The 26124-nt window shown below is 36.0% G+C and overlaps 1 protein-coding gene across 2 annotated transcripts; it reads right to left on the bottom strand.

Annotated features, from left to right (window-relative positions):
* Window positions 1-6792: 6792 nt before the first annotated feature.
* On the bottom strand, window positions 6793-12416 carry LOC110441769 (sulfotransferase 1C4-like). 2 transcript variants are annotated; one of them, XM_021485015.1, is made up of 6 exons: window positions 12278-12416; window positions 11042-11245; window positions 10383-10706; window positions 8584-8687; window positions 8038-8197; window positions 6793-6989 (listed from the first exon to the last, which is right to left on the bottom strand). In XM_021485015.1, the coding sequence occupies exons 1-6, from the start codon at window positions 12291-12293 to the stop codon at window positions 6877-6879; spliced, it is 921 nt and encodes a 306-aa protein (XP_021340690.1). In that variant the 5' UTR covers window positions 12294-12416; the 3' UTR covers window positions 6793-6876. The 2 variants fall into 2 exon arrangements, with proteins under 2 accessions (XP_021340690.1, XP_021340691.1); XM_021485016.1 differs by having other exon boundaries at window positions 8038-8098.
* Window positions 12417-26124: the final 13708 nt, after the last annotated feature.

Below are 26124 nucleotides of genomic sequence, written 5' to 3'. Positions count from 1 at the left end.
CAGCTACTTAATAGGACCATCCAGGTGTTTCTTTGGTGTGTGTTGTGAGGTATTGATCACCGTGAACAGTCTTGCTGAAGCAGTTTATATACAGGGCCTTCTAACTGTTTTTCGGTTGTATTATCATCTTTGGTACATTAAGTGTCTGGCATGGGCTCACTATATATTGATTTGAAACAGAATTGGACTTGGTGTGTTTGAAATTCTTCTCAAAGAATCGTATGGGTATCTCAAACTCGAAAGATTCACATGGATCTCAAACGAACTAGTTTATTCAACTTGGATAGGCGTCAATAGTGATCAAACTATTATAATACATGTAGGTAATGTCATGCACACATTGTTGGTTTGAAACATTTGTTTGTGTTTCACCTCCCATTAACAGCTATGGTCATTTAAGGACGTGCCAGGTTTTGGTTGGGGGAAAGCTGGAGTTCCTGGAGAAAAACCACCGACCTACAGCCAGTACCTGGCGACTGTTCCACGTAGGCCTCGAACACGCGACCTATTGGTTGAGGGCTAGTGGTAGCAGAATGTTGGACGCCTTAACCACTTGGCCACCACGGCCCCTGGTTTGAAACACAGGGACCTGAGAATTTAATACAGCTATATTTGGACATAAACTAAGGTGTATATCTGTAACAAATTATCAGGTCCCTGTGGTTTGAAACACCCATATGAGAGCCTGGGGTATTTCAAACACGTGAAGTGTTTCAGAGCAACTCACTAACCATGTCAGACATCGTGTCAGGAAGGGGAAGACATCAAAATCCTGTGGTTTACATCATGATATATCGTGTAAAGTTCGATGAAATCGTGTCACCCAAACATCATAGAATTTTACAGACTGAAGCCCTTTGGTAGTAAATCTTGGTAATGGCATAAAAAATGCATGTGAAAACATCAGCAATATACCTGATTACGAAACGAGCGAATCAGGAAGTAAACCTCGCTTCTTAATGACTTAAAACCAAGTTCAATCCAATATTGGTTCAAATAGATCCTGGCGGTTTGGTCAAGTGCTGTTTTCATGCTGATCCAAACAAATCCAAGATGACCTCCAGGGTTTCTGAAAGAGTACCAACCTGCACTCTTTTTGCGCAAGACAATTTTAATACAGAGTTTATATAATGCTTTAGTTTGAGTTCAACCAGGGTTAATTAGTGCCACGTTTGATGATCCAGCTAGGGTAAGTGTTGTTTGATGATCCAGCTAGGGTTAGTGTTATGTTTGATGTTCCAGCTAGGGTTAGTGTTATGTTTGATGATCCAGCTAGGGTAAGTTTTATGTTTGATGATCCAGCTATGGTTAGTGTTATGTTTGATTGTCCAGCTAGGGTAAGTGTCATGATTGCCAGCTAGGGTTAGTGTTATGTTTGTTGATCCAGCTAGGGTAAGTGTTGTTTGATGATCCAGCTAGGGTGAGTGTCATGTTTGATGATCCAGCAAGGGTTAGTGTCATATTTGATGATCCAGCTAGGGGTAGCGTTATGTTTGATGATCCAGATAGGGTTAGTGTTATGTTTGTTGATCCAGCTAGGGTAAGTATCATGTTTGATGATCCAGCTTAGGGTTAGTGTTATGTTTGTTGATCCAGCTAGGGTAAGTTTTATGTTTGATGATCCAGCAAGAGTTAGTGTCATTTTTGATGATCCAGCTAGGGTAAGTGTTATGTTTGCTTATCCAGCTAAGGTGAGTTTTATGTTTGATGATCCAGCTGGGGTTAGTGTTATGTTTGAAGACCCAGCTAGGGTAAGTGTTTTGTTTGATTATCCAGCTAGGGTTAGTGGTATGTTTGATGATCCAGTTAGGGTAAGTGTTATGTTTAATGATCCAGCTAGGGTTAGGGTCATGTTTGATGATCCAGTGATGATCCAGCTTAGTAAGTGGAATGTTTGATGATCCAGCTAAGGTTAGCGTTATGTTTGATGATCGAGCTTAGGGTTAGTGTAATGTTTGCAGACCCAGCTAGGGTAAGTGTTATATTTGATGATCCAGCTAGGGGTAGCGTTATGTTTGATGATCGAGCTTAGGGTTAGTGTAATGTTTGCAGACCCAGCTAGGGTAAGTGTTTTGTTTGATTATCCAGCTAGGGTTAGTGGTATGTTTGATGATCCAGTTAGGGTAAGTGTTATGTTTAATGATCCAGCTAGGGTTAGGGTCATGTTTGATGATCCAGCTTAGGGCTAGTGTAATGTTTGAAGACCAAGCTAGGGTAAGTGTTATGTTTGATGATCCAGCTAGGGTTAGCGTTATGTTTGATGATCCAGCTTAGGGTTAGTGTAATGTTTGAAGACCCAGCTAGGGTAAGTGTTATGTTTGATGATCCAGCTAGGGTTAGTGTCGTGTTTGATGATCCAGCTAGGATGATCCAACTAGGGTTAGTGTTATGTTTTATGATCCAGCTAGGGTAAGTGTCATGTGTGATGATCCAGCTAGGGTTAGGGTCGTGTTTTATGTTCCAGCTTGGGTTAGTGTTATGTTTGATGATCCAGCTAGGGTAGGTGTTATGTTTGCTTATCCAGCTAGGGTGAGTGTTGTTTGATGATCCAGCTAGGGTTAGTGTTGTTTGATGATCCAACAAGGGTTAGTGTTATGTTTGATGATCCAGCTAGGGTTAGTGTTATGTTTGATGATCCAGCTAGTGTTAGTGTTATGTTTGATGATCCAGCTAGGGTAATTGTTATGTTTGATGATCCAACTAGGGTAAGTGTCATGTTTGATGATCCAGCTAGGGTTAGATCCAGCTAGGGTTAGTGTCGTGTTTGATGATCCAGCTTGGGTTGGTGTTATGTTTGATGATCCAGCTAGGGTAGGTGTTATGTTTGCTTTTCCAGCTAGGGTGAGTGTTGTTTGATGATCCAGCTAGGGTTAGTGTTGTTTGATGATCCAACAAGGGTTATTGTTATGTTTGATGATCCAGCTAGGGTTAGTGTCATTGATCCAGCTAGGGTTAGTGTTATGTTTGATGATCCAGCTAAGGTTAGTGTTATGTTTGATGATCCAGCTAGGGTAGGTGTTATGTTTGCTTTTCCAGCTAGGGTGAGTGTTGTTTGATGATCCAGCTAGGGCTAGTGTTGTTTGTTGATCCAACTAGGGTTAGTGTTATGTTTGGTGATCCAGCTAGTGTTAGTGTTATGTTTGATGATCCAGCTAGGGTAGGTGTTATGTTTGCTTATCCAGCTAGTGTGTGTGTTGTTTGATGATCCAGCTAGGGTTAGTGTTGTTTGATGATCCAACAAGGGTTATTGTTATGTTTGATGATCCAGCTAGGGTTAGTGTTGCTTGTTGATCCAACTAGGGTTAGTGTTATGTTTGGTGATCCAGCTAGTGTTAGTGTTATGTTTGATGATCCAGCTAGGGTAGGTGTTATGTTTGCTTATCCAGCTAGTGTGTGTGTTGTTTGATGATCCAGCTAGGGTTAGTGTTGTTTGATGATCCAACAAGGGTTAATGTTATGTTTGATGATCCAGCTAGGGTTAGTGTTGCTTGTTGATCCAACTAGGGTTAGTGTTATGTTTGGTGATCCAGCTAGTGTTAGTGTTATGTTTGATGATCCAGCTAGGGTAGGTGTTATGTTTGCTTTTCCAGCTAGGGTGAGTGTTGTTTGATGATCCAGCTAGGGTTAGTGTTGTTTGACGATCCAGCTAGGGTTAGTGTCGTGTTTGATGATCCAGCTTGGGTTGGTGTTATGTTTGATGATCCAGCTAGGGTAGGTGTTATGTTTGATGATCCAGCTAGGGTTAGTGTTGTTTGATGATCCAACTAGGGTTAGTGTTATGTTTGATGATCCAGCTACGGTTAGTGTTATGTTTGATGATCCAGCTAGGGTAACTGTTATGTTTGATGATCCAACTAGGGTTAGTGTCATGTTTGATGATCCAGCTACGGTTAGTGTTATGTTTGCTTATCCAGCTAGGGTGAGTGTTATGTTTGATGATCAAGCTAGGGTTAGTGTTGTTTGATGATCCAACTAGGGTTAGTGTTACGTTTGATGATCCAGCTAGGGTTAGTGTTATGTTTGATGATCCAGCAAGGGTTAGTGTCATATTTGATGATCCAGCTAGGGTTAGTGTCATGTTTGATGTTCCAGCTAGGGTTAGTGTTATGTTTGATGATCCAGCTAAGGTTAGTGTTATGTTTGATGATCCAGCTAGGGTAGGGGTTATGTTTGCTTATCCAGCTAGGGTGAGTGTTATGTTTGATGGTCCAGCTAGGGTTAGTGTTGTTTGTTGATCCAACTACGGTTAGTGTTATGTTTGATGATCCAGCTAGGGTAGGTGTTATGTTTGCTTATCCAGCTAGTGTGTGTGTTGTTTGATGATCCAGCTAGGGTTAGTGTTGTTTGATGATCCAACAAGGGTTAGTGTTATGTTTGATGATCCAGCTAGGGCTAGTGTTATGTTTGATGATCCAGCTAGGGTTAGTGTTGTTTGTTGATCCAACTAGGGTTAGTGTTATGTTTGATGATCCAGCTAGGGTTAGTGTTATGTTTGATGATCCAGCTAGGGTTAGTGTCATGTTTGATGATCCAGCTAGGGTTAGTGTTATGTTTGATGATCCAGCTAGGGTTAGTGTCATGTTTGATGATCCAGCTAGGGTTAGTGTTATGTTTGATGATCCAGCTAGGGTTAGTGTTATGTTTGATGATCCAGCTAGGGTTAGTGTCATGTTTGATGATCCAGCTAGGGTTAGTGTTATGTTTGATGATCCAGCTAGGGTTAGTGTTATGTTTGATGATCCAGCTAGGGTTAGTGTCATGTTTGATGATCCAGCTAGGGTTAGTGTTATGTTTGATGATCCAGCTAGGGTTAGTGTCATGTTTGATGATCCAGCTAGGGTTAGTGTTATGTTTGATGATCCAGCTAGGGTTAGTGTCATGTTTGATGATCCAGCTAGGGTTAGTGTTATGTTTGATGATCCAGCTAGGGTTAGTGTTATGTTTGATGATCCAGCTAGGGTTAGTGTCATGTTTGATGATCCAGCTAGGGTTAGTGTTATGTTTGATGATCCAGCTAGGGTTAGTGTTATGTTTGATGATCCAGCTAGGGTTAGTGTCATGTTTGATGATCCAGCTAGGGTTAGTGTTATGTTTGATGATCCAGCTAGGGTTAGTGTCATGTTTGATGATCCAGCTAGGGTTAGTGTTATGTTTGATGATCCAGCTAGGGTTAGTGTCATGTTTGATGATCCAGCTAGGGTTAGTGTTATGTTTGATGATCCAGCTAGGGTTAGTGTCATGTTTGATGATCCAGCTAGGGTTAGTGTTATGTTTGATGATCCAGCTAGGGTTAGTGTCATGTTTGATGATCCAGCTAGGGTTAGTGTTATGTTTGATGATCCAGCTAGGGTTAGTGTCATGTTTGATGATCCAGCTAGGGTTAGTGTTATGTTTGATGATCCAGCTAGGGTTAGTGTCATGTTTGATGATCCAGCTAGGGTTAGTGTTATGTTTGATGATCCAGCTAGGGTTAGTGTCATGTTTGATGATCCAGCTAGGGTTAGTGTTATGTTTGATGATCCAGCTAGGGTTAGTGTCATGTTTGATGATCCAGCTAGGGTAAGTGTTATGTTTGATGATCCAGCTAGGGTTAGCGTTTTGTTTGATGATCCAGCTTAGGGTTAGTGTAATGTTTGAGGATCCAGCTAGGGTAAGTGTTATGTTTGATGATCCAGCTAGGGTAAGTGTTATGTTTGATGATCCAGCTGGGGTTAGTGTCATTGATCCAGCTAGGGTTAGTGTAATGTTTGATGATCCAGCTAGGGTTAGTGTTATGTTTGATGATCCCGCTAGGGTAAGTGTTATGTTTGATGATCCAGCAAGGGTAAGTGTTATGTTTGATGATCCAGCAAGGGTAAGTGTTATGTTTGATGATCCAGATAGGGTTAGTGTGGTGTTTGATGATCCAGCTAGGGTAAGTGTTGTTTGATGATCCAGCTAGGGTTAGTGTCGTGTTTGATGATCCAGCTAGGGTTAGCGTTATGTTTGATGATCCAGCTAGGGTTAGTGTCATGTTTGATGGTCCAGCTAGGGTTAGTGTTATGTTTGATGATACAACTAGGGTTAGTGTCATGTTTGATGATCCAGCAAGGGTTAGTGTCATGTTTGATGATCCAGCTACGGTTAGTGTTATGTTTGATGATCCAGCTTAGTTAGTGTAATGTTTGATGATCCAGCTAGGGTTAGTGGGGGGTTTGATGATCCAGCTAGGGTTAGTGTCGTGTTTGATGATCAAGCTAGGGTTAGTGTTATGTTTGATGATCCAACTAGGGCTAGAGTCATGTTTGATGCTCCAGCTTGGGTTAGTGTTATGTTTGATGATCCAGTTAGGGTAAGTGTTATGTTTGATGATCCAGCTTAGGGTTAGTGTAATGCTTGAGGATCCAGCTAGGGTAAGTGTTATGTTTGACGATCCAGCTAGGGTTAGTGTTGTTTGATGATCCAGCTAGGGTTAATGTTATGTTTGATGATCCCGCTAGGGTAAGTGTTATGTTTGATGATCCAGCTAGGGTAAGGGTTATGTTTGATGATCCAGCTGGGGTTAGTGTCATTGATCCAGCTAGGGTTAGTGTTATGTTTGATGATCCAGTTAGGGTTAGGGTTAGGGTAAGGGTTAGGGTTAATGTCGTGTTTGACGTTTGAAGTTCAACCAAAATAAGTGTAATTATTGATGTTACAAGTCAAACCAAAGTTAGTTTAATGATTGAAATCATGGTCAAACCATTTCTCTGTTTAAAAGCATAAGTTAACAATCAATAGAATTATCAATTTGAATTTATTTTTAAAATACGCTTGATGTTAGTTTGACGCTTTAGTTTGTTTTTCTGTAATGCTCTGTTAAACAAGACAGTACCTGGGTATACTCCGCTAAATACATTATATTGTATATTTATAAACAAAATTTGAGTCTTTTGTTGAAGTTTGTAAAAACCTGTCAAATTCTTCATTTTGTGCCACTGTGAACCAATTCTTCCATTCCCCTACTTCACCTAAAACACAAAACACTTGTACTTGTCATTGTATATCAAGTAAGGTATGCTTAAATTAAATAAGGATATCAACTTCTATGTGGTTATGTAATACTGATGATTTTTTTTATTAAGTAAGGATAAGTTTTCAGACACAGCATAAGACAAAAATGCCACGTGATTGTTCCAGATATAGCGTGTGGGAGGTATTGTGTTGATTTGTATTAACTTCACACAGAACTCTGTAGAACAAAATATTACAATTGTGACAATGTACACCACACACATTTCCTTTACCTGGAACAGTACATTGCAATTGTAACAATATACACAGCACACATTACCTTTATATAGAACAGTACATTAAAACGGTAACAATGTACACGACACACATTACCTTTACCTGGAACAATACATTACAATGGTAACATGTACACGACACACATAACCTTTATATAGAACAGTACATTGCAACTGTTACAATTACACCACACACATAACCTTTACCTAGAACAGTACATTACACTAGTAACAATGTACACGACACACATTACCTTTATATAGAACAGTACATTGCAACTGTTACAATTACACCACACACATAACCTTTACCTAGAACAGTACATTACACTAGTAACAATGTACACGACACACATTACCTTTACCTAGAACAGTACATTACACTAGTAACAATGTACACGACACACATTACCTTTACCTAGAACAGTACATTACACTAGTAACAATGTACACGACACACATTACCTTTACCTAGAACAGTACATTACACTAGTAACAATGTACACGACACACATTACCTTTACCTAGAACAGTACATTACACTAGTAACAATGTACACGACACACATTACCTTTACCTAGAACAGTACATTACACTAGTAACAATGTACACGACACACATTACCTTTACCTAGAACAGTACATTACACTAGTAACAATGTACACGACACACATTACCTTTACCTAGAACAGTACATTACACTAGTAACAATGTACACATAATCTGTACCTAGAACAAGATGTTACAACCTTTACAAAGTATACATTACCCTTTCGGTACAGGAAGTTCCACTTCATATTTTTAGGACTGCCAGCTTTACCCTCCTTCAGCTTTGCAAATGAACACTTGTCAACTATTTCATCTATGAATGAGTCTGTACATGTCACATTCAGATAAGATGCTAACATTTTAACTTCATGAACCGGGTTCTGTAAGAGAAAGGTGTAATAGTAAAAAAATATGGCAAGTGCAAACGGAAATGTGCTTTAAACCGTCCATTGATACGATTGACTTTCACTTAATTCTACAGCTGTGGGAGTAAAAGAGTCAAATCAAACCAAATTGCAAACGCCAACAATATTCATTTGGATAGTAATTGTAAACAAATATATTTGTCATAATGTAAGTCTATTATGGCGTTAGAAACAATCTGAGCAGATACACCTAGTATGCGACTGTGAAAGAAACAGAAAAAGTTAGATCAAACCAGTTTACAAAGATTGACGTTGTGTTAACAGTTTTTGGCAATATATCTATGCGTGAAGTCGATTATGGCGTTAGAAATGATCTGATCAGGATCACCTACTCGACCTACCTGTTTTAGATCCTCGTAGTATATAATGTGACGGGGAACGTCTGGATGCAACGCAAAGTCAGTTTCCCATCCCGTCATATAGCCCGGCCACGCGTTGTGCGGAACTAATTTGTATTACAGAAAAGACAAACAAGATAATGCCCAAATGAAATGCTTACAAAACCGTAATTCGAACTTTAAATCGACAAAACCGGTGGCAAGATATGGAAAAGGAAACACTTATATGGTAACGCTTGAAAAGGCGCAAGGAATATAAGACCAGGTGATCCGGAAGGGGATGCATTTTTTGCTTCATTGCCGTTTCCGCTATTAATTTTGGTCAAATCCAAGTAATGTCACGTCCACATTGCAAAAACAAGGGAAGTAACAAAGAAAAAGCAAGGTATACTAATGGATATTATACAAAAACAAGGGAAGTAACAAATAAACAGCTTAAGTTTGTAAAGGATGTAATTATCAAGAAAGGGAAACTTAACGATAGGAAAATCGAAATTGTCACGCTCTTCCTACATCTTAGTAATACGTCATCTCTTTGGTACCCGAATCACCACAAACAACACCGTTCCCCCTGTTGGTTTTATTTCAGCACTAGCAAATTTATACAGATGAGTATGTTCGAGTTCAGAAATGACAATGATAAACCTTATCATTGTATTTAGCGTATGATAATAAGATATGTTAAACTTCATGTGGTTAATTGAACTATGACAACAACCGTTCTAGAGTAATGTCTGCTGATATATGACTCATCGCACTGTTAGTTAAATATTGCTTCCTAAAGATGAAATACCACTGTATTCTATGGCAAGCCAAGTTGTCATTTATTCATGGAGCAATGTTAATCCAGTACTTAACCAAATTATATAAGATATCTTACATAATTAAATCAGATATATTATATCCTTTATGATATATCGTATATACTTTATGAGATAACTTATATACTTTTCTTCATAAGATATCTTATATATTTTATAAGATATCTTATATCTTATATAAGATATTTCATAAAAGATATAAGATATCTTATATATTATATAAGATATTTATCTCATAAAGGATATAAGATATATTATAAAAAAAGAAGAGATATCTTATATCTTTTATAAGATATCTTATATAATATATAAGATATCTTATAAACTAAATCAAACGAGACATCTTATATAATTCGGTTATAAGATATCTTATATAGAACGAGATATGAATTTGAGATAATAAACCCTCCCCCACAGCGCTCAGAACATATCGATAACGGAAGGGTTCGGAGAGGATTTGATCGAAAATGGCTGCCTATATTCATGGAGCAATTTTGATCAAGTACTTAACCAAACTATCGCCAACGAAAACGGATGTGACCTTACAACGGGAGCAGTCATTTTCAAACATTTCTTCCTTGTCCGTCTCGCGAGAGTCTCGGTCTTTATAAGATATCTCAATTAATTTTCTTTATGAGATATCTTATAAAGAAAATTAATTGAGATATCTTATAAAAGGTATGATATCTTATATATTATATAAGATATCTTATAAAAGATATAAGATATCTCATAAACTTTAAATAAGATATCTGATATGTTTATAAGACATCTTATATAATATATAAGATATCTTATATAAGTTGGTTAAGTACTGATCAACATTGCTCCATGAATACATGACAACTTGGCTTGCCATAGTATCCTATACAAATCCGGATATCGACTTATCAAAATATGATTTTTCTATTTAATATTTAAATCTCTGAAGTTTGACATTTCAAGACATTATTCTATTATCTTTCGTAGCTATCAACTTACCTACGTCACTCATAAATAAGGATAAAAAGTCATCAAAACTTCCTTTGTAAGCGAAGGCAGACCCCTTTGCTGATATGTGGTTGTACATAGATACAGCTATATCTTTGGGGTTTCGGACTACAAATACAATCCTGCACTTCCTTTCGATCAGACCTTTTGGGATATTGTTAAACCGTATGTGGGTGTTGAGTATCCTTGGCGATGGCAGGGCGTCAAGCTTTTCCACTGAACGAAACTCGATCATTGTGTCTTCCTTAGGACCCGCTGCATACTCTGTCGATTGTCCGGTCAACATCGCGATGATCTCCCACACCCAGTGAGTACCTAGGCAACAGACATAGGTTTTTGTTATGCAATAACAGTAGCTTCATTCGCATGAAAATAACACATCATTGTTTTTCTTAACAATTTCATCGTGTACTTTAAACGCATCTTCGTCATTATCTTTGATCATCCTTTATATGAAGAACACTATTACGGGTGCCACGACGGTTTTGGAAACGCTTAACCTTCTGGAGCAATATTACTACAGTTTTTATTCTGATCTAATTCCTTGGTAACTGCTAGGTTCTGTCTTTTTAATTAACTTTGATATTTTTGTGTTGACGCTTTTGGAATATCTACCAGAAGTAAAACTAAAAACATGTTTTATAACTCACCTGCCTTCATGTAAGCACAGAGTAAAATGTCGTCATCTCGAATCTGCATGTCTCGCAGGAGTGGAAAATGTGTGCGTGGGTCTGGGATATGGCCCATCTTGAAAATGGCTGTTGGAATAAAATCTTCTCCATACTTGCACACTTCTATGCAGTTCCCTCTTTTGTCACAACTTTGAAGGAATTGTCCATTGGCGATATCTTCATCTAGATGAAGCAGATATGATATGATTACTGCCACATTAATATTTAGAAAAAATATCGTTTTCAAAATGTCCGGGTTCCTCCATAAAAAAACCCGTTTTAGTACATCCTATTTCTCACATATACGTAAAACGTCCCGGCTTTGATTATTAAAATAATATAACGGGGTTACTTCTGTTTTCACAATATAACACAACAAGGGGCGAATAGCCACGTTTGTCACTGCCAATTTCCACCAGATTTAAGAGAGCGATTCAGTGCAATGTTTGTATGTTTGTATTGTCACTACTTTTGGCAAAGCTGTAAATAAATACGTTCAGTTATCTTATATACAAGGCTTTCTCCTGGTGTCACGTGACATAAGCTGCACGGCTACGGCCACCATACAAACACAGAGTCTTAAGGACATTCCAATATGGCTGCCACACCAAACTGTATATCAAATTCAATAATACATTCTGTTAGCATTAAACAATCCCTGTCACAAAATAATCCTCCTCCAATATTTCTCAAACATAATTGAGGTACATGCACACTAAATTTCAGAATTTTTTTTAATAACTGATGAAAAACTCACTTTTTGTATGTTCATTTCAGGAAAAAACACCATTTAAACTTGTAAATATCATAAGGGTGTATGTCCATGGAGATGCATTTGTCGAGAAAAATGTAATAAAATGCTTCAAATCTCGAGAATGATGACATGTATTTTGTTTTGATATTTAACAATAATTCATCAAGCTAACAAGACTTTTGATACAAGTCAAGCCATATTACCTGAGTGAGTATCAATTTATCACTTAATGGCCAACTTAAACAACAACGTTTTGTTATGTATAGACATTTCACAAAGAATGACGGTTATTTATCATGTATACAAAATTCTAGGTCCTCGATTTTATCTTGAAGAAAAAAATGCTTACCGCAGTTAAAATTGATCAGGTGTCTACGACAGGTATACATACATGTCGTTGACCTAGAAATATACAATGCCTCTACGTTATTTATATAACATGTCATTAATGTTTTACTTACCTCTCCGATTGGTCATTATGACTTATATTATCATCCAAATAAATATATATAATCTTTATAAACAAGTATAACTTCCTCCTAAACAGTGGACCGTTATCAATGGCTGTCACAGTCAAGGTAAAATAGCAATATAATAGTATGTTACTATCTCAAAACTGTACTCTACAATGTGAGGATAGCTTATCTTAGATTCTTTACCCAGATTAGTAACGTATATCAGCAGATACCCAGACTTGATGTCAAGTGAGTCAGCGACATATATTCTATATCACGTGATGTTGGAAAAATTGTCCTTGATACAACTAACACATGGCTTATAGACACATTAATAACATCCCACAAGTTTACATAAAACATAATGTCATCATTGTAATGTACACTGTAAACAGGGACGGGTCAAAGGGGTGTTTACAATCCAACAGGCGCCGAGTACTGATCGAAATTCTGATTGAAAGGACCGGCATTGGTTTTCAACTAGAATGGATATTTGGAGTGACAAATTTATTTGTACGTGCGAGTTTATGCGTCCTGTACGAAATTAGTCCATATATCACTACTTCATGAATGGTTATATAGAACAAAATATTAAAGCAGCTTCAATTCTATCGCAACACACGTGAACATTTTTGTTTCAAAGCTGATTTATTGCTTAAAGAGGGTTAACTAGCATTTTTGTTTAATGCTTAAAGAGGATTAACTAGCATTTTTATTATTATTATTGTTTATTGGAATACTTGAATTCTATTTAAACACTTAAAGATGATTACTTTTATTCATGTTTGTTGTTTTCATTTTTAGGTCACCTGAGCTTTAGCTAATGTATTCATTAGCAACAGATATTGATTGTTTATATTCATAAAAAACTGTTCTGCATAGACATTACAAATAAAACAAACTGACATGGAAAAAAAGTCAACATTGGAAAAAAAATATGAAAAGATTTAGATGAAGCCACAACTTATATTATTTAAAATAAGAAAATTGCAAAATAAATCTGTTGAGTATTTGAAAAAAACGGTACACAACCTTTCAATAATGTAAATATCATAATCTTGAAATGAATTTGTAAAATAAATCTGTTGAGTATTTGAAAAAAACATTAAACATATATTCATCAGATATTGATTGTATATAGACATATAAAAACTGTTTTACGAAAACACAACCTTATCAAAGTTAAAATCATTGACACTATCTATATTCATAGACATATATCAAAAAGAGAATGAGACAGCAAAAAGCAGTTAATATTTGAAGAAAAAAAGCATTTTTTGTATGCTACATGAATAAACTGTTATGAGACTTCAAAATATAAAAATGGATTTTTTTTTTATTTATCACAAGTACAGTTTTTACACGAAACATTAACTCCTGTAAAAAATATTTTGTTTGAACCTTATGAATGTACTTATTTTATTTGTTTAACATTTAAATTATCATTTAAATATATAGCCAACAACAGGCATTGATAGTTGTGAAAACAAAATGAAGGTATTGACAAACATAATTTACCAGCAACAAAGGAAATGTAAGACATTAAGTAACTTAGAAGATGTATTTATGAATCTTAATATTTAAAAACCAAGTTGAGAAATATTTTACCAGTATTTAACTATGAAATTACAGATTTGAATTGGTCTAACTTTAATCTGTCGAATAATATCAAAACTGTTGGAGATAGTACAGATTTATACATTTAAAAGAAATATCGCTGGAGGTAGTACGCAGATCTGTCGAGTAATTTCAAAGCTTCATGCTAGTATATATGAAAATGTTGAATATACAAAAATTATGCACGAAGAGGTTATAAGAATGACTAGCCACATTGTAAATAAAACTGTAAGATACACAATTTGTATTATGTAAAAAGACTTCTAACGATAAGTAAAAGAAAGGCAAAGTATTTTAATAACGGATAGTGTTAGTTCTTGTTTTATAGTAAGTAGTAAACATCTGCTACGATAAATTTAAGTAATAGATGAAAAGGTTATTAGAAGAAAGTGTATGATACATTTTTACAATAGGAGATGAAATATTTCAAGTTTTTGCATACACATATGATTGTCAATTAACATAAGTTTTATAGAAAAACTGTCTAGAATAAGGGTTTGAACGTGTATGCATATATTGAGACAATCAACAAAATTGTATTTTAAGAGCGAATGATTTATGTAACGAATCGGCTGAAAATCACAAAATACCTAAATTAGTATGCCTCACGCAAGTTCTCACGACACTGACAGAGTGCAAATCCTGTGTTTGACAAGCTTAATTTACCTGAAAATCGCAAACGATCTAAACCCGTTTTGTATTGATATATATCATACATGTACAGTGTTATAGTCTTCTATCAAGTTAATATCTTGTAGATCGAGGGTTTCAATTTCAATACCGAACGAATCGGTGTCTGTAAATAATAACTTCATTCCATCATGATATTTCGGCTTGAGATATTTGTAATAAAATTCATACATGACTATTTTCGAGGGCTCTATAATGGCTTGTCCGGCATATACCGGTTTGTTCAGTAATAATTTGGTTTTTGCATTCTCAATACCCACCAAATTCTCGCTAAAGATTTTAAATCGTTCAAAAGACGCTTTTGCACAATATTTTTTTTAATTTTTTTCTCAGTATGAGCTAACTTTATGTCGACTCGATTCCTAACATTCTCCATTGTTTTACCGAACACGGCATTGTTCATGAGCTTAAAAAAGTTTTTCTCAAAGTCATTTTGCGATTCAACCCTTCGTTGCGAATTAAATAAGAAATATGGCCTTAGCCAAGGATGTTGTCTAAACTCTAAAATTTTATGAATTTTGGTAAGCTTCATGCCGAGATCTAGATACAGCTGCAGATTCCTATAATGACAGATATATTTTGTTTTATTTTCTAGATTTGGAATTAGTTTTTCCGTTTTCACGCGACCTTTTAATTTTAGATTGGAATGGCTACCATGTAATGTGTTCCAAAGGTCTCTACTGTATGGGGAGAGTTCATCGTCAGATTTTTTCCTCCGCTCGTGAGCTAGAGGGTAGTCGGAGTGTGCATCGTGTAATGCAACGGGATACTCTAAATCTACCTCTAACACGTAGCCCAAGTCTCCCTCTTTTGAAATACTGTCAATGTCAAATTCCTCTATATTTTCAACCCAGCGGAAATATCCCATGGGTAATGGTTCCATCATTGCTTTCCCATATAGATTATTACAGTCTGTATATAGAATATATGTGTTCGGTTTTGATGCATCGTACGCTTCAGGAATGAATGGGTTGTTGGCTTTCGAGTACTTGTTAGATATCATAGATACGCCGCCGCGAACACAACCCTCAAAGAATAGATACATGTCTGGATCGGTTAGTAATTCTAATTGCACACCTGTCATTTTCAATGCTGCATTCCAAGCTAGACCGGGGCTAGTATAGAATTGGCACGGATCTAATCCATAATAATTTAAACACGTAGTTCTAAAATTCTCAAAGACATCTGTTAGGAGAAGCACATCTGTTTTTAAATACAAGTCGTGATATTCTCCTAAATTTTGAATATGTAATTTGTTCCAAACACGTTGTGCATGAACATGGTCAGAATCTGATATGTGAGATTTGCTCAACTGACTATAAAATTGTTGTTGTTGTGATGGGAGTTTTGTTCCACTGAATTTACTTTCCTCGTTTACATACTCGTATGGATAAACTCCTTTTCTAAGTAACAGTTCCGTCTGAGGTTTAGTAAATTCTTTTGAAAAATGTTTGAACTTGGAGCTTCCTCCCTTTGCTAAATTACTAACCAGTGAATCTAAACTTTCTGACATGAATTGGAATGGATCTATAAATCGTAAACTTCCTAAACTAAATGAAATATATTTTTTAATAGATTTCATGATCTTTGAATAGACCTAAACTTTCGCATAATAAATGGCCGTTAAATCATTTCAAATTGTGAAAAACTACAGGGATGAAAGAAGGATGTTGATATTGTATGTTACAAGTTTGACATGCTGCCGATCTATATTTCCCCGTTAAATGGCAGTGATCTCTTACTTTGATGGAATCTCTCGCGAAATACTTATTACAAATATGACATTTTTCGCAATTTTGAAAATGACGCTCATCTTCCTTCGTCATTTTTAGTGGTTCGACATGCTTTAAAATGCTTTTGATAAGGTGCTGCTCTTCAATCAAATTTTCTAGGAATGTTTTACTAACATTTGGCCCTCGATAAACAACGGGTGATTTAGCGTACCTCTCATCCTCACACACAACCTGATAACCAAAACCACAAGGTTGAAATTTAGTATTTGGAGTCGTACTAGACGTTTTCACACTCTTGGGTTGTTTCTTCATTTGGCTCAGTTTCAACATCACTATCTTTTACCGATGTTTTCGATTTTTTAGTTGGTGAGGTATCTATACTGTCTTGTTTTCTCTTCAAATCTCGTAATGTTTCTATAGCTTCTTCATCTTCTTCTCCATATTTCTTCAGTAGACCAGCAAGAAATCCGTCTGCCATAGTGAACAATTTAGATCCTGTATGAAATCTGTCTTGAAACAGCTATACTTATAGTGTGTGGGCGGAGCAAGTGGGCATGTCTAAACTTTGAATGACAGCCATTTCTTCTTCACCTTCTGTTTATTGATGCGAGTCATGAAATCACGAGGTGTAGTTTCTACATATAATTGCCCACCGTCCTGTGTTGTTTCAGGATTTGAATCATTTTTTTCTACTGAGTTATTGTCATTAGTTTGTTGTTTTACAGTACTTGGTGGTTCCTTCCATTCGCTTGATTCTTGTTTTACTCTACTTGGTGGTTCCTTCCTTTCATTTGATACTTGTTTACTGTCATTTAATAACCCTTCGTATTTAGCTCTCGGAATTAAAACTAATTATTTTGCCATTCAAAATACGCTTTAACAAATAAAGTTAACAAGCTTCCTTTGAGTGACAATAATCTCTTCTGTCTCTGCTTTGGTCTTATTCCCTCGTTTAAAACTTTACGAATAGTCAATTTATGTCTGATCAGTTTATTTTTTATCGCTTTTACTGATTGGAATAGTATCCATGACAGCATTATAGATTATTTCGATCAAAAACTTTAGCTGTTTATAAGCCAATGACTTCAATATAACTTTTTGTTGTTGCTTTGAAGCAGTATTAAAGAAATCAGCAAATTCTTTCATTTTCTCGGTTCGTAAACAATGGTGTCTTCTCCGGGCAATATTCGAGTGCGTAATGGTGTAATTTCAATCGAATCGTCTTTAATATTGAGTTGTGTTCCATGTGGATTTATGTCTATCAACAAATAACCGTAACGTTTAGAGGTTGCTTTAAGATATGTGTCTCTAAAATATGCAGTTTGTCTTGGAAATATTTGCCTTCCCAACATTTCAACTTGTAACTGATCGCGATAATTCTTAAACAGAATAAAATAATGTGTGTTTAGACTTAATGTTCTCATAACCTTACTTTTTTAAAATATATTTTGCACTAAAAACATAACAGTAATGTTTTCGTGATGTGAACAAACGCAGACCATCTTCATTAGATCTGGGCTATTTACTCCATCGGCCATGCAATCATCGATGACTAGTAACTTATGTCCGCTAATCTGCGCCCATTCTTTAAACTGTTCTTCATCCGGAAGTCCCTGATGGAGAGTAACTTCTTCCAACTTTTGCTTAATGTCGTCAAACAGAGACTGCCATGTATCATAACAAATAATGATTTTGGTTGGAGGCTGTTCAAACATTCCATCTGCATGTTCTAATATCTGTTTTGTTAGATATGTTTTACCGGATCCTGTTGGTCCACATATCATAACGGTTGTAGGAGTTTGAAATTTGATCAAACTTTCTTCTACCCACCATTTATCTTCCATGACTCAATGTAGAATGAATAGACATACACAAAACAACACAATATATATATTCCATTATTTTATTTCAGAACAACATTTCTGTTTGATATCATTATGGTGAATACAAAGCGGAAAAGAGTTTTCTATGTAATTATATACAATCCTATCATTTTTAACATGATCACTATCAAATATATTTGTTATATATTTTATAGTCATCCCTCTACATCGATAAAGCAGAAAAAAACAAACAATATTGTCCACAAACATTCGAGGTTGTACTCTGAATGCGTTTATGGTTATATACAAAATTGGAGAAATCAAAGTCGAAATATTCTGACGAGTGTCCATAACTGTCAAAGAATTCTCCTTTATTTTTTGATTCCATGTATACAGCTAGCCAATGCTTTCCAGGTAGGTTGCTATTATCTGTATTTACAACAAAACCGGTAGGCTACTTATATATGTTTGTTGGTATCTGATCGCGTAGACACCTATAATCATTTTTCTCATCGCAGGATCACATTCGATAGCACATCGAAGTTGATGTGTGTTCATGACTGTGCAATAATGTCTCTAGCAGCTTTGATTTCAAAATATCCTGGATATTCAGCATAGATGATTGTTTCTGTGAGAGCAGTTCCGAATGTGGCTTCTAGTCTTACGTTACCCTGCTTTAATAGGGTAAGGTATTGACTATATTGAAATATGGGTTCCAAATTGAATGTGTACAGTGCATAACCGTTGGCTATATCATCTCTATCAATATTCAATCCACTATCATTCAACCATTTACCACTGGTTTTAAACATATTTGCTAGAACGGGAATGGTAGTCTCACCGCCTGTCGAGGAATAATTCAATTTTAAAGGAGTTCCCCCGACGGGAATACCATCCACAAATAAACCAACAGATGTAACATTATAATGTTTAAAGTACCATGGATTTTGACTATAATCTCCAGTAGCAGCTGTAGACTTTACAAATCCTGCAGTGATGAAGTTTGGTCTCATTCCTTGAAACATATTGTCATATATGTAACTGGACGAACCCGTTGGTATAATCATCTGTTTAATGAGAGATTGTGTGAAGGGGTACTTTGCATTAGTCGTATTTAGAGCTTGACTCTGTGCAGATATAACGGCAGGGTTCACTTTGACTTTAGCCACACGTAAACATATGCTCTCCAACTCGATTTTATAGCTGGCATTAGCTGCATCTGTCACAAGGCAGAACTCTGGTTTAGATCTGTAAATTTTTACATTAACATTTACTTGATTAAGTAAATATCTATCCATTTTGAATAAATCGTGATACAGAGGACCTTGCATGTCCCAGGTTTAACTACTCTCAAACAGTTTCGCTCTAGTCAGTAGATTCAAATTAGATCCAGTCCGCACATCTACATCATCCATTTCTCCTTCAGTATCTTGGTACCATAATTGTGTGGCAAGTTGAGATGCTTTTGCGTCATAACCAAAGTTTAACAGTGATTGAATGTAAGCTTTATATGCGTAATGGTTCGTTGTAGACACCACAGGCTTTCCCTGTAACGCCACATCTACTTGTGAAAACATGGCAGGTAGAAACAAATGTACAGGCCCAATGTTCTCATCTACAGCAATGTTGCTTCCATCACCCTTTTTATTTTAGCTTTCACCGATATCATTGTGTTTTTCAGATCGATGTATTCCATACCATTTAGATCGGAAATGACGAACTCGATGGGGGCTTCGCCGACGACTTGCGAAATGGGAAGAACGTCTTGATAATATATATTCTCTACAGCTGTCTGTGTTGGAGGTAATTAAAAAATGGCGAGTTGTGAGGGTTGAGGTTCTGTGAAGCAATCACTGTTTACTGCAGCCATGATGGTAGAGATTTCTTATTATTACCTCTCTGCTTCGCCGTTTTTTGTTTTTTTGTTATAGTTTTTTTTTTGATGACTGGTTTCTTTTTGATGACTGGTTTCTTTTTTGTAGCAGATTTCTTTTTTATCACAATTTTCTTCTTGGACTTAGCTTGTGGTGTGATGTTTACAGTTCGACGTTTCTTGTTCGACTGATGATAGGGTGTATTCCGCTTTCTTTTTATCCCGGATTTGGCTTGTTCTATCACCTGTTGAGGTTGTGTAATGCTATAGTTTTCTCACTTTTGACATTATCAATGGGAATCATGAACTCCTTAGTGTTGGTAGATATACCACCTCCATGCTGTTTCACTTCTCGATTGGTATCGATATATGGATTAATTTTGCCACTAGTAACGTTTTTGTAATACTTAATCCATTTTTCCACATTGGGAACGTACATGTTTGAAACATTCATAAGTAAAACGGATATGATTTGAAATGTAGTGTTATCGTCACCGATTGTTTTAAAAATGAAGGAACTTCGCCTTTCTCATTTGTTATGTATATATCGATGTCTCTAATCTCTGATTTATTTACAGGTACATATTAAAAGATCGTGAAAGATTGGGTCCAGTTAGCTTGCTTGTACGACTTCACCATGCGGAGGAGACTTTCCTTTTCACCATCCATGATAAATCCATCACTTACGTCGCAATGTACGTATAAGTTTTCCTTTGTTTTACCAGTTCCAACTAAATAAATGTCTGCCAACGCTACCTGCCAGAGTCCAGGTAGATGCAGGGGAGATTGTAAATGAGCGCGAAAATGATGCGGTTAATTATCTGGAAAATATTCCTTGTTCTTATTACTGTTGATTGTGACGTAGTGCGTCATGATCAATGTCTACAGTATCAATAATGGTATCTGCATCGACATATGAATTATATTTGGCAGGCCACCCCAACCATTTTCTAGCCACTGTTTCTACCACTTATCTTGCGCATCTTGATTGTCTTCTCTATGTAAAATAGTGAATTCATGTTCTTATCAACTCTCTGCAATTCTGATTCATAAAAGTTACCTTTAAGTACCTCGTTTAGAAAATCAATCAGCTGATATTGGGGAATACCCTGCAATAGATATCGTCGGTGTACCTTAAATATTTCTGATGACCACTGTTGTTGATAGGCACGCTTAAATAGTTGTTTCGCGTGAGATATTCGAACGAGACTTCCTATTTTGAATCCATATTTGATCCTCTTTTTGATGGGGGGCTTAGCTGGGTTCTTTGATTGATGTTTCATCGGTTTCTTTCTTAAGTACAGATATGCAAAAATATCTGCCTGATTTTCTCTGTTGATATTTTTTAGGAGCTATACCATTTAAAGATCGATGTGGTGAAGAATTGTAACTATCAACCAGTTTCTGTAGAATGTCAGTATATTTGTACGTTCTGTGTTTTGTAAAGTATCGAAATAGCATGGTCTTAAACGTCCGTATGTACCTTTCGATTATATTTGCCTTCGTATCGTTTTGAATGGTAAAATAATGAATGTGTTCAGTATCTTGATAGGTATTTTTACCAATCCTGCTAGATCGATCCCAATCCTTGCAGTATTTTCTAAAGATCGCATTATTAAACTCTCCACCTTTGTCTGTCCGAAGTTTGTGAGGCACTCCACTTCTTTGGACAATTTTCTTGAAAGCGTTTAAAACTTCTTTTGCCGTTTTGTTTTTCAGAGGTTCAATCCATAGATGTCGACTGAAGTCGTCAATAACCATCAAGAGATATCGCACTCCCAAATTATGTTTGGATAGAGATGTCATGTCTGCCAAGTCAGTATCGTGCTGTTCACCTGGCCCGCCAACTTCAACACGTGCACGTTTAAAAGAACGCCTAACTGGTTTTTGTAAACTATAATCATCAAGACTCTGTATATATCTTCTGATCTTATATATACCAAGGGTTTTAATACCTTGTGATTTCAATATTTGGTCAACATATTTGAAAATAATGAGACAAAAACATGTATGTACAAACTTTTATTAACATTGATACATATTACAACGTTTTGTGAAACCAATCTTCTACACGATTCATGGACATGACCATTATACCGACTTTCTCTTTCCATTTTTCTGTTTTAAGTTCATTACTTCTCCATTCGGCATTACATAATTGTGAAATGAATGCATTTCTAGCACTTCTTTGGATTTTAAAACGACCAGTCTCTTGAATAAAGTCACGAATCACTTTAATGTCATCCACTTGAATAAATGCATGCATTATATCAAACTGTCTTTCATTTATGATTTCTCGAACATGATATGTATATATCAGTTTTAATAAGTTATCTATTTTGAGGAATTCTGAGGAATTCCCACAAGGAAAAGTATCATTCATTTTGCGTTGCACGTTGATATATCCTATTCAAATTGGGCGTGTGAGGTAAAACACAATGCCGATCAATACACTCCACAGAAAAGATTTTATTATCCCAATATTTCAGTGTATTTCCACACTTATAACAGGTAGCGTAATCACCGACACCTTCGTGAAAAAATCTGTCTCTAGCCAGCTGATAAGANCTGTAAATCAAATGAATAGGCATGTCTAAACGTCACCGATTTTCTTCACGTATTTCTTTATTTTTTCGCTATAACTTTGTTTCACGTAGTTCTCGTTCCTCAAACGTTCGTCTTGCATGAGATATTGTAATGTATTCGAAGGTATACAAGATTGAATGGCAAACTCGCGCCAAGTCTTTTCCACTTCAAATGATTTGTAAATGTCAATGCTTCATCAAAATGTAGGTCTATAACAACAGCATTGGAATACATCAGACATTCATGTTCATGTTGACTAGCTCGACGATTCTCACAACCTAAACATACGAATAGTTCTGTTATTTTTGATTTTACAACGTATGCATAAGAGAGGCACAGCAGATTTTTCAGTAGTCTCACATAGGCCTTTTCTTCGGTTTTTTTAATCAAATAGTTTTGCAGTCTTTTATCTAGCAAATCTGTGTTTAATTCCATTATTACACATGTACGTATTGGTATGATAACGTAACTCTACATATTTAAATGACGAACATCATATGTTGAAACAGACATTCTTTTGACCATCTCAAATGCTCTGTTTTGATATCATCACAATAGTTCCAATGTTTTAACGAAACACCACACATGAAACATAAAACACGATCTTCGATACCGGTGTAGAAAAATCCGTTACTGGCGAGTTGCTGTGGAGATTGATGGTGATGTTAAGACCACTTTTTGTAGGTTTCCAGCCGGTTACAACATTTGATCAATGATGGATAACACGGTTGTATTACATTAGTGTTTATAGTATGTGAAGCGCTGTCTGTGACGTTGTCCATGGGTATTAACTTTCAACAATTGCACAGATTAATTGTAAACTCTCCGACACTGACAATATTCTTTTTAAAAGTTCTAGTGATGTAGTTATTTTCTTTCCTTCTTCTTTTAAGTATATGCTTACCTTGTTTTTCAACTGTTTAAAAGCGATTTCCTTATGAAGTCCTAAATAGCAATCCACTTGGTTAGAAGATACGTTAGCGATTGAAATATCAACGTTCTTGACGGTGTCGATGAGAGCTTGAGCCATGTGAGGTAGTGATACGTCCCTTGATAATATCTCTGACTTATATAGTGTATACTGGTGTGAGTAAGGTGTGGGAGTCATGTGTGAGTAAGGTGTGAGCAGGGTGGGAGCAGGATGGGAGTAATGTGGAGTAATGTGGAGTAATGAGGAGTAAAGAGGAGTAATGTGGAGTAATGAGGAGTAAAGAGGAGTAATGAGGAGTAAAGAGGAGTAATGAGGAGTAAAGAGGAGTAAGAGGAGTAACAAGACCCCCAAAACTGCCCTACTGGTACTTACCCCAGGTCGGTGGCTTTTCTTTTGTTGCTCCGGTTTACCTCCACAAAAGGTTAATAGCTAATTGGATGTAAAGCACACAAACCAACAAGACAAGCAAACATTCAAAGCCACAGAATTCTGTTGAGACGCAGATGAAGCGACGATAGAACAAGTGAATGTTTGTGTCACTCTTCTGTATCCTCATTTTAATTGAACTTGAAAAGCTAACAATTAGGGAATGAATTCGAAGGAGGGGCACTGGGTGTTGAAACCATTAACATTTGAATTGAAATTAAGACAGATAAAGGACTTACGTATATGCATAAATACATCATACATTACCACAAAAGGTATGAAACTTATGGACGGATTAGTATAGTAAAAATGTCGGTTACAATATATACTGTAAGGTCCCTAGGGTTTTGAAGCGTATTGTTTAACTAATTGTCTAGCGTGACGTCACTAAGAATGAAGATTATGCTTTTAATTCCTTTTATTTATATTTTTTTAAGAGCGGACAGATGTTATGGAAGATTATAAAGTTTCTTTGAGTAAAGTTTTAAAAAAGATACCTAACAAAGAACATATCCATTTATCCGTGTCAGTGAGAAAACCTCCAAATCCAGTAGTTAATGGAGTTATCCGTGTCAGTGAGAGACCCTCCAAATCCAGTAGGTAAATATGGAGTTATCCGTGTCAGTGAGAGACCTTCCAAATCCAGTAGTTAATGGAGTTACCCGTGTCAGTGAGAGACCCTCCAAATCCAGTAGTTAAATATGGAGTTATCCGTGTCAGTGAGAGACCCTCCAAATCAAGTAGTTAATGGAGTTATCCGTGTCAGTGAGATACCCTCCAAATCCAGTATATATATATATATATATATATATTTTTAATTATTTTTTTCCCCAGCCATTTTTTTCATAAATATGTATATACATATGCTGCTATGAAGCAGATATATATATACATATATAAATATTTTGATAGGGGATGCCAGGTTTGGGGAGCCCTGGAGTCAGCCCCTGAACAATATGGTGTCCTCACGCTGGAGGTTTCTCATTCAACATCCATCAGTCAAACAATAAATAAATAAATAGGAAGGGCAATGGGAAAACAAAATATTTGCAAATAGAGTACAGGACAAGTGCACAAAACATACTTCTTTCACACCCTAACAAACTCCATATACAACATAATATTACAAACAAGCATAAACATATAGCACGTCTAGTATACACATAAAAACATAATACACATACAAATACATCCACATATATACTCATACACACATACATACAATGTATATACATGAGACAGACAGACACACAGACAGACAGACAGACAGACAGACAGACAGACAGACAGACAGACAGACAGACAGACAGACACACACACAGACACACACACACAGACAGACAGACAGACAGTACATACATACATGTATACTTTGAGACAGACTTACATACATTGAATTAGATGCATCATTATGCACGCATAGTTTCAAGCAGTTAAGAAACAATATTAAATACACTGTGCAAACAGTGTCAGATGTACATATATATATATACACATGTGTATGAATATTTCTATGACACAGGCATGTGGTGATTCACATTGATATGGATATATACTGACATCAATTTTCAAATAGCATTTAAAAACCGGTTTTCATACAGGTTTTTATGTCCGCTAAAAAGGTAATTATAAAACAAAACAAACAAAAAACAGCACATACATCCACTCACACCATAACATACCGGATATATGCAGTTTTATTTTTATCAGATTACAAATAAAGATGAAATTTAAATTCATCAATTATATAAACAAAGATACAAAGATGTATGGATTGTGTAAACTTGTTTTTTCAATCTGTTTAAAAATATCTTTCCATTCGAACCATATTTGATTAAATGTTTTTGAGGCTGAATTGTTTTCGATGTTATATCGGAATGTTATATCGGTTATATCGGAATGCTAGAAACTCAATCAAACCATCCAACCTGAGTCTTTGTTGTTTTCTTGATACAGTGTAAATAAAGTTAATTGGTAAGGCAACATTTTCTGTCTCTCCAAATAATACTGTTTCTAATCTAAAATCAATTAATTTATCTAAGTTGTGGTATATTTTGTTTTTCAAATCTTGCCAAAGACTGAAAGAATGAGGACATTCCCAGAAAATATGTTCTATAGTTTCAATTTCTGTGTTACACATATTACAAAGGTTATTGTTCAAAACACCAATAGTT

The sequence above is a fragment of the Mizuhopecten yessoensis genome, unplaced genomic scaffold (genome assembly GCF_002113885.1).
Source record: "Mizuhopecten yessoensis strain PY_sf001 unplaced genomic scaffold, ASM211388v2 scaffold716123, whole genome shotgun sequence".
In the NCBI taxonomy this organism is placed as follows: domain Eukaryota; kingdom Metazoa; phylum Mollusca; class Bivalvia; order Pectinida; family Pectinidae; genus Mizuhopecten; species Mizuhopecten yessoensis.
The sequence above is the reverse complement of the archived record's forward strand: the minus strand, read 5'-3'. Positions and strand labels throughout refer to the sequence as shown.